This window comes from Petaurus breviceps, unplaced genomic scaffold (assembly GCF_028583685.1).
Source record: "Petaurus breviceps papuanus isolate PSGF00001 unplaced genomic scaffold, PetGlider_PUasm1.0 90849, whole genome shotgun sequence".
Taxonomy (NCBI): domain Eukaryota; kingdom Metazoa; phylum Chordata; class Mammalia; order Diprotodontia; family Petauridae; genus Petaurus; species Petaurus breviceps.
The window spans coordinates 23,683,642-23,695,697 of record NW_027187361.1 but is presented as its reverse complement, the minus strand read 5'-3'; the positions used below and the strand labels follow the sequence as shown (position 1 = coordinate 23,695,697).

Here is a 12,056-nt window from a genome sequence, read left to right as displayed (position 1 = left end):
AATATTTGTGTCATAAAAGGAATTTGATAGGACTCCTCCTTTGTTTATTTCCCCAGAAAGTTTATATACTATTAGAATTAATAAATTTATTTTTCAAATGCTTTATTAACTTCTGATTTACATCATTCATTTCCACCAGATTTTGAGTTACAAATTTTCTCCCCGTTTTCCCCCTACCCACTGCCCCAAAATAGCAGTCCCACAGGATATCCCGTCCTCCAATCTGCTCTCTCCCATATTTTCTCCCATACCCATTTCAGCTTTTCCAGTGGATCTCTATGCCCCAGTGCCTGTATATCTTATTTCTCAATTACATGTAAAATAGTATTGATAATAGTATATGTGTATATATATATATATGTGTGTGTGTACACACACACACACACACACACACACACACACATTTGAATATTTGATTTTAAAACTTTCAATTGCAGATTAATTCCATTCCTCCCTTGATGCCCACCCTTACTGGGAAGATAAGCAGTTCAGTATAGGTTATACAAGTGTGGCTAATGAAAAACAATAACATAGTAGATATATTGTAAAAGACTGACTATATTTCCCTCCCTCCTTTTCCCACCTCTCACTTGTTCTATTCTCTACTTTGATCCCATTCCTTTTCATAAGTGGGTGGTCCCAACTTCCCTCCCCCCCAGCCTGCCCTCCCTTCCATTATCCCCCCTCTCATCCCCTTTCCCCCCTACTCTCCTGAAGAGTGAGATACCCCATTTAGTGTGTATTTCATTCCCTCCTCAAGCCAAATTCAATGGGAATAAGGTCGACCCATTCCCTTTTGCCTTCTATTCTTCCCCTCCATTGTAACCATTTTCCCCTGCCTCTTCTGTATGAGATAGTTTACCCCATTCTGTCTCTCCCCATCTTCTCTCATTATATTCCTCTCTCACCTCTTAATTTCACCTTTTAAGTATCATCCCTTCCTATTAAATTGTTCCTGTGCCCTCTATCTATGTATACCTGTAAACATATATACACACACTCACATATGTATTCATATGTCCATATACCCTCATATATAGACATATATATTTCTATTCCCTTCAACTACTGAAAAAAGTTTCATAAGTTACAATTATTGTTTTTCCATGTAGGAATGTTAATAGTTCAACTTTGATAAGTTCCTTATGATTTCTTTTCCCTGTTTACCTTCTCATGCTTCTCTTGCTTCTTGTGTCTGAATGTCAAATTTTCTGTTCAGCTCTGGTTTTTTCAGAAAGAATGCTTGAAAGTCCTTTATTTCACTGAATAACCATATTTTCCCCTGAAACATAATACTCAGTTTTGCTGGGTAGGTGACTATTGGTTTTAATCCCAGCTCCTTTGACTTCCGGAATATCATATTCCAAGCCCTTTGATCCCTCAGCATAGAAGCTGCCAGATCCTGGGTTATCCTGATTGTGTTTCCACAATATTCAAATTGTTTCTTCTTGGCTGCTTGTAATATTCTCTCCTTAATCTGGGAATTCTGGAACCTGGCTATAATATTCCTAGGAGTTTTCTTTTGGGGATCTTTTTCAGGAGGTGACCGGTGGATTCTTTCAACCTCTATTTTGCCCTCTGGTTCTAAAATATCAGGGCAGTTTTCTTTGAAAACTTCCTGGAGGATGATTTCTAGGTTCTTACTTTGACCATGGCTTTCAGGTAGTCCAATAATTTTTAAATGATCTCTTCTGGATCTATTTTCCAGGTCAATGGTTTTTCCCATGAGATATTTCACATTGCCTTCTATTTTTTCATTTATTTGTATCTGTTTAACAGCATCTTGATTTCTCATAAAGTCATTAGCTTCCATTTGCTCCAATCTAATTCTGAAGCAATGATTCTCCTCAGTGAGCTTTTGAGATTCTTTTTCCATCTGGCAAATTCGTCTTTTTAAGGTAGTCTTCTCATTGCCTTTTTGAGCCTCTTTGCCATTTGAGTTAGTCTGTTTTTTAAGGTGTTATTTTCCTCAGTCAGGCTGTTGACTCTCGTTCTTAATTTTCTTGCATCGTTCTCATTTCTCTTCCCAATTTTTCCTCTACTTCTCTTATCTGCTTCTTAAGGTCCTCTAAGGCCTGTAACCAGCTCATATTTTCCTTTGAAGCTTTTGGTGCAGGAGTTCTGACTTCACCGTCTTCCTCCTGTTCCATGCTTTGCTCCTTTCTGTCCCCAAAACAGGAGTCTAATGTTGGAATCTTCTGTTTGCTTTGTTTCCTTTGCCTGGTCATGTTGCCCCTCAGTCACTTTACCTCTGGGCTTTTTGCCACAGTAGGACTCTGCCACCAGACAGGGGAGCTTTCGTCCCAAATACTGGGGTTTTCTCAGCTGGCAGAGGTATTAGATGGGTGCCCTCTCTGAGGTCTCCACATGCTCTGGCAAGCTGGACACAGACCGCAGGACCTCCACCCTAGACAGCAATCCAGATCCAAGCAGGTTAAAGCAAGAGCGATTACTCCTCAGACTGGTGCTTGGTGCCCGTATACTCTGCAGGCCACGAGCTGAAGCTGCCATGTGGCGCTGGCTGGCTGTGCCCGCAGTCTCAGCAGCTTCTTGCCCTGGGGGCAAAAGCCATATATTTCCAATTACTGGGTCGGAAAGTCCAGACTGCACTGACCTCTCCCTTTGTCCCTCACATCTATGCGTTGATAAATCTGGAAAGGCCACAGCTGCTGCTGATCTGGAGTCCCTCTGGCTGGTGGCTGGTCAGGCCCTCCCTGGGGCTAGAGCCTTGGTGTGGGGCTGGGCTCAGCTCCCAGTGCGCTGTGCTGGCCAATTCCTGCTGGCCTGCCGGGCTGTCCTCAGCGGGAGGTTAGCTTCTCTGTGTCATTTTGTGGGTTCTGCAGCTCCAGAGTTTGTTTAGAGTCCCCTTTTGGATTGGGGAAGGTGGAAGCCGGAGCAGCTGGGAGGTCCTGCTTCTACTCTGCCATCTTGACTCCGCCCCCTCAGAATTAATGAATTGAAAAATGTTCGATAGAATTGACTTATGAATCCATTTAGTCCTGGGTTCTTTTTTTTTCCTTCTTTATCCTTTTTTTCCTCTCTTTTTATCCTGAACTGCCTCAAAAGTCTGTTTTGCTTCTGACCATTGTCTCCCTTAATCTGCCCTCCCAGCTCCCATGCCCTTTCCCCCTCTTCTCTTATCCCCTTCCTCTTCCACTTCCCTGCAGAGTAAAATCGATTTATCTAGCCAACTGAGTGTGTATATTATTCCTTCTTTGGACCAATTCTGAGTAGAGTAAGGTTCAAGTGTTGGGAGGTGGCTACCCCCCCCCCCCTTTCCCATTACTGCAAAAGCTCTTTTGTGCCTCTTTTGGGTGAAATAATTTACCCCATTTTTCTTCTCCTTTCCCTGTTTTCCCAGTGTATCCCTCTTTCTCACCTCTTGATTCCATCTTTTTTGCATATCATCCCAACATAGTTGACTCGCCCCCATGCCCTCTGTCTATGTGTATACCTTCTAACTGCTCTAGTAATTATGAAGTCCTTAGGAATTACAAGTACTATCTTTACATCTAGAAAAGTAAACAGTTTAACCTTATTGAATCCTTTATGATTTCTCTTGCCTATTTACTTTTTTGTGCTTCTCTAGTCTTTTATTTGAAAATCAGATTTTCTATTCAGCTTTTTCTTTTCATCTGAAATTCTTTAAAATCCTTTATTAATTTATTAAATGTAAATTTTCTCCCCTGAAGGATTATGCCCCATTTTGTTAGCTAGGTGCTTCCGAGTTGTAATACTAGCTTTTTTCCCCTGTGGAATATTTATTCCAAGCACCTCTGATTCTTTAATGTAGAAGCTATGAAATCTTGTTTTATCCTGATCGTAGCTCCATAATATTTGAATTGTTTATTTCTGGCTGCTTGAAGTATTTTCTGTTTGGGAGCTCAGGAATTTGGTATAATATTCCTTTGAGTTTTCATTTTGATATTTCTTTCAGGAGGTGATTGATGGAGATTTTCTATATCAATTTTACCCTTTGGATCTAGGACATCAGGACAGTTTTCTGATAATTTCTTGAAATATGACTTCTAGGCTCCTTATTTGATCATGACTTTCTAGTTTAATAATTCTGAAGTTATCTTTCCTTGAACTCATTTCCAGGTCAGTTGTTTTTCCAATTTCCTTTTTTTTTATTCTTTCTTGATATCTGATAAAGTCACCATTTTCCCAATTCTAATTTTTAAGGAATTATTTCCTTTAGTGAGTTTTTGTCCCATTTTCTTCAGTGATTTTTATTTGTACTTTTTTTTTCTTCTTGGAGGAGGGAAGGCAGGGCAATTGGGGTTAAGTGACTTGCCCAAGGTCACACGGCTAGTTTTGTGTTACGTGTCTGAGGTCAGATTTGAACTCAGGTCCTCTTGACTCCAGGGCTGGTGCTCTATTTACTGGGTCACTTAGCCACCCCTTTTCTTTGTACTTCTCTTTGTCTAGTTCAGCTTTTTACTGAGTTTTTCTCTTCAATGAATTTTTATGTGTCTTTTTCCAGTTTGGCAGTTTTGCTTTTGAAGCTCTTTTCAGTAGAGTTTTGGGCTTTTTTTTTTTTAAACCATTTGACCTATTCTGTGTTTTAAAGCATTATTTTCTTCAGTATTTTTTGTGCCTCTTTTATCAAGTTGGTGACTATTTTTTCATTATTTTCTTGTGTTACTCTCATTTCTTTTCCCAATTTTCCTTTTACCTCTGTTATTTAATTTTTAAAATATTTTTTTGTATCCTTTCAGGAGTTCTTTTTGGGACTGAGACCAATTTACATTTTTCTTTGAAACTTTGTAGTTTCTTTGATTTCATCTTCTTCTGAGTTTGTGTTTTGATCTTCCCTGTCATTATAGTAACTTTCTGTGGTCAGTTCCTTTTTTTTTTTTGTTATTGTTTGCTCATTTCCCCCAGCCTATTTCTTGACTTTTAATTTTATGTTAATTTTATGCTCTGCTGCTGGTGTTGATGGGACACTTTCCCAACATTTGGGCTTTTTGTGCTGGTGTTTTCAGAGCTAGTTCTGGGAGTCAAGAAGTTTTCAGTTCTTCCAAGGTGGTGTGATTTAAGGAGAGGCATGGTCAGTGCTTTCTTGATCTGTGCTATTATCATTGAGTGATCATAAGCAGTTTTTTCTTCCCTGCAACTGTGATGAGGGAACCTGTGCCTGTTAGTGCTCCCCTTGCCCTGGGACTGTGATCAGGTACCACATATGGGCAGTACAACAGTGTGCTGCATCTAGCACCTGTAAAGGTCTCCTGTCATCTTTTCATTCGTTGTCTGACCCCCTTATTTTATGTTAACTGAAAGCTCTGGAAGCCAATGCAGTTTCTGTTGACCCTGAAGCCTCTGCTGAATTTGACTTCACTCTCACTCCAGTGAGACATATCTTTCTTGCTGACCTTTTAAGTTGTTGGGCTGGAAAATTGTTTGATCCTGTCATTTTTTTTGCTTTCATTGCTTCAGAATTCATTTTGAGGCATTATTTTAAAGGTGTTTGGAGGGGAATTTGAGAGTGTAAATATCTGCTTTTACTCTGCCAGCTCTCCAATATTGTTTTTGTAAAGGTAAAATGAAATAATTTATGTAAAGTGCTTCCTAAACTATATAGGGCAACACCAAGTCTTTTTATTCTTGCTTAATGGATTTTTAAGAATATTCTGAGGCCCAGAATTTTTTCTAATCTTAACTAGTATCCCCACTTATTCTCTTAAAAGCACCCAAGTTCCTAGGAAGGAGAAGCCTAAGCCAGACATAGGAAAAAAAATCTTACAATGATCAGTTCTAATGTGTAAGATAAATTGCAAACAGTAAATTGAGACTTTTCCTAATATGTTCATATGCTTAAGTTGCACTTAGAGAAGAGAAACATTTTTATCCTATGCAAATATATAAAAGTATTATTGTTTAGATTTTACTGGGTGGGAAAACTAGGAGATGGGAAGATTTAATGAAATTATGTCAGAGGAAAGATTAGAATTCCTGGCTTGCCAGTTGAAGATGAGTGCTTTGAATTTATAGAGGCTAAGACTGTTCCCAGAGAACAGATAAGAGAGGTAAGGAAGCTATGTGCAACACTGTATATAATGTCTGATTTTTTTTGATAGATTGGTAATTTTTGATAATTTTTTTTCCTTTTTAACAAAGGATAGCTCCTTAGGAATATTATACAATATAGGTGATGGGGAAATCAAAGGCATCAATATACATTTATTTTAGAAATGAATAAGACTATCTCCTTTTTCTGTTTCTTCTCTCTTCTTTCTCTGGAATTCTTTTGTTATCTGCTAGCCTGTTACTCAGTGAGCCAGGTGTATTCCATGCATATGAAGCTTTTAGGCAAACTAACCTTTGGTTAACTTATTTGGAGCGGTGTATCAGGAATATTATTTGAAGTCTCTTCCCATAGAACAGGAATTCTTTTTTTTCTTTTACATTTATTTATTTTTAGTTTACAACATTCAGTTCCACAAGTTTTTGAGTCCTAAATTTTCTCCACCTCTATCTCCTCCCCCTTCTCATTCCCATGGTGGCATGCAATCTGATACAGGTTCTACATATACGTTCACATTAAACATTAATCAGGTTGTAAAGAAGAATTATAATCAATGGAATGAGCCACAAGAAAGAAGAAGAGAAACAAAACAAAAAGAGAGAAAGCAAGTAGTTTGCTTCAATTTGAATTCAGATTGTGTAATTCTTTCTCTGAATGTGGATAAGCCTTTTCCATCATGAGTCTTTAGGAGTTGTCTTATAATCTTGCATTGCTGAGAAGAGCCCAGTCTATCAAAGTTAGTCATCAGAGATACAGTGTGTCTGTAATTGTGTACAATGTCCTTCTGGTTCAGCTCCCCTCACTCAGCATCAGTTTATCTAAGTCTCTCCCAATATAGGTAATTATGAGATCCATCTGCTGCTCACTTCTTATTGCACAATAGTATTCCATTACATTAATATGCCACAACTTGTTTAGCCATTCCCCGATTGATGGGCATCCCCTTGATTTCTAATTCTTTGCCACCTCAAAAAGAGCTGCTATAAATATTTTTGTACATAGGGGTTCTCCTCCCACTTGTATGATCCCTTTGGAATACAATCCTAGAAGTGGTATTGCCAGGGTATGCACATTTTTATAGCCCTTTGGGCAAAGTTCCAAATTACTACCCAGAATGGTTGAATCAGTCCACAACTCCACCAATAATGCATTAGGTTTCCAATTTTCCCACATCTTCTCTAGCATTTATAATTTTCTTGTTTTGTCATGTTAGCTAATCTGACTGGTTGGATGTGGTACCTAAGAGTTGTTTTGATTTGCATTTCTCTAATCAGTAAGGTTTAAAGTATTTTTTCATATGATTATAGATATCTTCAATTTCTTCCTTTGAAAACTGCCTGTTCATATCCTTTGATAGCTTATCAATTAGGGAATGACTTGTATTCTTATAAATTTGACTCAGTTCTCTATATATTTTAGAAATGAGGCCTTTATCAGAGATACTGGGTGTAAAAATTCTTTCCCAATCTTGGTTATATTTATTTTATTTGTACAAAACTTTCAGTTTAATGCAATAAAAGTTATCCATTTTGCATTTTGTAATGCTTTCTCTTTCTTGTTTGGACATAAATTCTTCCTTACTCCATAAACCTGACAGGTAAACTATTCCTTGCTCTCCCAGATAGTTTACAGTATCAGCCTTTATATCTAGATCATGCACCCATTTAGACTTTATTTTTGTTGGTATATGGTATAAAATATTGGTCTATGCCCAGTTTCTGCCATACTATTTTCCAGTTTTCCCAGCAGTTTTTGTCAAATAGTGAGTTCTTATCTCAGAAGCTAGACTCTGGGTTTATCAAACAGTAGATTGCTATAGTCATTGACCACTGTGTCTTGTGTACCTAATCTGTTTCACTACTCTGTTCCTCTCCAGTACCAAGTAGCTTTGATGACTGCTGCTTTATAATACAGTTTAAAATCTGGTATGGCTAGGCCATCTTCCCTATCACATCTTTTCATTAATTCACTTCATATTCTGGACCTTTTGTTTTCCCAGATGAAATGTTATTATTTTTTCTAGCTCCACAAAATAAATTTTTTGTAGTTTGATTGTTATGGCCCTAAATATGTAAATTAATTTAGATAAAATCATCATTTTTGTTATATTAGCTAGGTCTAACCATGAGCAACTGATGTTTTTCCAATTATTTAGATCTGACTTTATTTGTGTGAAAGTGTTTTGTAATTGTGTTCACATAGTTCCTGGGTTTGTTTTGGTAGGTAGACTCCCAAATATTTTATAACATCTACAGTTATTTTAAATAGAATTTATCTTTCTATTTCTTGCTGTTGGGCTTTGTTAGGAATATATAGGACTGCTGAGGATTTATGTGACTTTATTTTATATCCTGCAACTTTACTAAAGTTATTATTTCAAGTAGTTTTTTATTTGATACTCTAGGATTCTTTAAGTATATCATCATTTCATCTGCAAAGAGTGATTGATAGCTTACCCTCTTCTTTGCCTATTCTAATTCCTTCCATTTCTTTTTCTTCTCTTATTGCTACAGCTAACATTTCTAGTACCAAATTGAATAAAAGGGGTGATAGTGGACATTCTTGTCTTCCTCCCCTCTCTTCCTTCCCTGCCCCCCCCCCCCATTGGAAATGCTTCTAGCTTATCCTCATTACATTAGCTTATCATTTTAAGGAAGACTCCATTTATTCCTATGCTTTCTAGTGTTTTTAATAGGAATGGGTGTTGTATTTTGTCAAAAGCTTTGTCTGCATCTATTGAGATAATCATATGGTTTTCTACTAGTTTTGTTGTTGATTTGATCGATTATTCTGATGGCTTCCCTAAAAATTGAACCGGCCTTGCATTCCTGGAATAAGTCCTACCTGATCAAAGTATATTATTCTCATGATAAGTTGCTGTAGTCTCTTTGCTAATATTTTATTTGAAAATTTTGCATCTAGATTCATTAGGGAAATTGGGAGCAGGAATTCTTTTTTTTTTTTTTTTAAAGCAATTGGGGTTAAGTAACTTGCTCAAGGTTACATGGCCAGTTATTATTTCTGGGTGTGGTGCTGAGTATCTGAGCCCGGATTTGATCCAGGTCATCCCAACACTGGAGCCGGTGCTCTTACTCGCTGAGCCACCTGGCCGCCCCGGGAGCAGGAATTCTTAACCTGTTATGAATGTCTTTTGCAGTCTGGTAAAGTCCATGGACGTTTTCTCAGAATGTCCTATAAATTCATAAAATAGAATACATAGGACATAGAAAAACACATTTATTTTTAAATGTAATATGTATGGAAATATTTAACAGAATATTTGAGAAAAAAAATTCATGGATCTCTGACAAACTGCTGCCTTAGCAAAAAGATAGTATCTAGTGTGTGTGTGTGTGTGTGTGTTTGTATTCTAAAGAATAAATAGGATGAATAATTAATAGTAGCCAATCTTTGCATTTTTCTAAAATTCAGACTTAATAGTGATTAATATTCACTGTATCACTGAATGTATTTTCTTTCTGAATAGGAAGGAAGATCACAGACCAGCAGTCAGCTATATGAAGACCGTGAAGAAGCACTTGGGTGATAATTTTGAATGGTGTTTCAGCTGGACTTGTTTTGTAGAGCACTTGAAATGAACCTCTCTCATTTCTTGTTTTTGACCTGAAACCCCTAGTGCTGGAATAAATTGACTTCAAAACAATAAGAAACGATACTGGTCCTCATTGTCATCAAAAACACATGAACAGTTGTGATGGTGAAATGAGATGAGGCTCCGAAATGGAACTGTGACAACTGTATTAGTTTTTATCACTTCGTTCCTCAGTTTGTCTTGGTATATTTCATGGCAAAATGGAAAAGGTAAGGAAAATGACTTTGTGAGAATATACATAAAAGTTAACATTTTGTCTAAAGATAGAAGAGATAAATCAAGTCTGTGCTATCAGTTAAGTCTTAATATTTTTATAGCTTTGCAAGGAAGCTGTGTCACTTGATTATATATACACAGTTAAGCACTTCTGAGAATGCGGATCTCAACAGAATATTACTGATCTTTTTGATTTGAGTTCTGTACTTCAACACTTATTGTCAAGAGCAATGCTTTGTTTGTTAGTTTATACTATATTAGTCTAAGTTTAAGAATATAATTTTTTGTTTTATTGAGTAATGTAAACATATGAGATGTTGAACATTGCTTATAACATTTAAAATATAGTCATTCTCATCAAGTTCACTTAGTAATTACTTTGATTTTAACTGCACCTGTTGACAGATTGTTCTTTAAGCAAAGTTATTAAATGAATGAGTAGAGTTTGAGTTTAGTGTTTTTCAATTTCATCCTTTTAGTCGTGTTGGAAATTGTTTCAGAGTGAGTTCTAAGTGTCAGTTTAGTATATGTTTGAGAGCTGTACTCATATTTAGAGTATGATTCTTTTTATCCAGTCCTCATAAAAAATTTACTTGTTACTTCGCCTTCTTCAACTGTTTCCATTTTTCTTTTTAATATTATCTTAAGGAAAGAGTTGTTAAATTTTGTTGTTGTCAAATTTATTCATAGGATGCCTTTAGTGGTCTGATGAACTCTATGGACTCCTCAAAATCATATTTTTAAATGTATAAAATAAAACAGGAATATAAAAAAATTTTTTAAATATTTCTTAAAAAGTTCATGGAACCTAAATTAACAATATTTGTCTGGAGGAAACTTTGTTTATATGCAAAAGTTTTAGAAGCATTAAAATAGTGTAATTTGAGTAATGTGGCCCACAAACTTACAGATTGCTCATCTTTGCCTTTATTTATTAAAAGAATTATATTGGTTGAAATGCCTTTCTCATAAGTATGAAAGTGGCTGAAAGGATTGTTATATGAGCTGAATTCCTTGTCACTTTTTAATATATGTGTAGAAATGGATCGTGGGAAACCTAATGTGAATGTAAACTATGCTAGTTACCATATTAAAATATAACATGGGAAATGTTTCTTAAGGGCTTTTAAAAGACTTCTAAAGATAACTTTACCCTATGACCTCTTTATGTTTGTAGTCTTATTTCTCTTGAGAAAGCAGTATGAGGTATTTTTTTCATTCTTTTTTTTAACTTTTTACTTTCAAGCACTGAGAATATTTTATTGAAAACTTATCTTCTGAAATAAAAAAATGCTTTCTCAGCACTGCCAAAGTAACATTATTGAAGAGTAGTATGTTTGGAGAAATATTTTTATTAACTCCATTTCATTAAATTATTGTATATGTAGCTGTGTTAATGCTTGCCTTTCTCTCTTTTTAAAAATAAGTTTTATTGATACCTTTGTTGTCACGTTTGAGTGCATATCTTCCCTTCCCTCACCCCATAAAGAAAAAAGCTGTTATACAGTAACTGACAAGATCTCTTCTCTTTATCATCTGCGAGATAGAAGTACCTGTTAGCATACTTTGAAAATTCCCTCGTATGAAATATTAGAGTAAGCATATGGCTTCTTATTCTAGGGAAACTATATCTATTTTGGTAACAATAACTAAGCAACTTGATCATTTCTTAGGCTGTGTAAAATATTTTTAGGTTTAGGGTCTTAATGGAATTTTGAAAGCTGATTCTCTTACTAACTTAAATTCAATGCTATATCCTTCATTTATTTCCTTCCCTTATTGAAAAGATTAAAAATTCTAGTATTTTAAAACATAGCTGGTAGATTTTCTTCTTTAACATCCTTTGAATTAGAGAAATAGTTTTTCTAACTTGAACCTTATTTGAAAGTTGCCTATTCAAGTGTTTGAACTTATAATATTTATAAAACACTGTTTAGAGATCTCTCTTGCTTTTTTACTTTTAACTCAGTGGTAAGTATTAAAATATTTAATTAGCATATCCATACTTTATTGATTGGGTTAAATCAATATGATTGTCCCCAGTTTGTAAGGAATTCTCATGTGAGGAAATCTCTAATTTATAGTCTCTGAGAGTTGCTAAGAACACTGCGGGGTTTAGTGAGTTGCCCAGAATCACAGCCAGTCCGTGTCAACCTGTTTCTCTTTACGTAGCACTTTTTTTTTTCTTCCTATGGTAGT

The 12,056-nt window shown here is 35.9% G+C and overlaps 1 protein-coding gene across 3 annotated transcripts in view; it reads left to right on the top strand.

Moving 5' to 3' along the window:
- MGAT4A (alpha-1,3-mannosyl-glycoprotein 4-beta-N-acetylglucosaminyltransferase A) overlaps positions 1–12,056 on the top strand; it is a 130,200-nt gene that overhangs the window by 17,864 nt on the left and 100,280 nt on the right. For all 3 annotated transcript variants that reach the window (XM_069072969.1, XM_069072971.1, XM_069072970.1), the window contains exon 2: positions 9,516–9,850. In XM_069072969.1, the coding sequence (XP_068929070.1) occupies positions 9,757–9,850 (94 nt within the window). In that variant the 5' untranslated portion in view covers positions 9,516–9,756. The remainder of the gene's footprint in view (positions 1–9,515; positions 9,851–12,056) is intronic.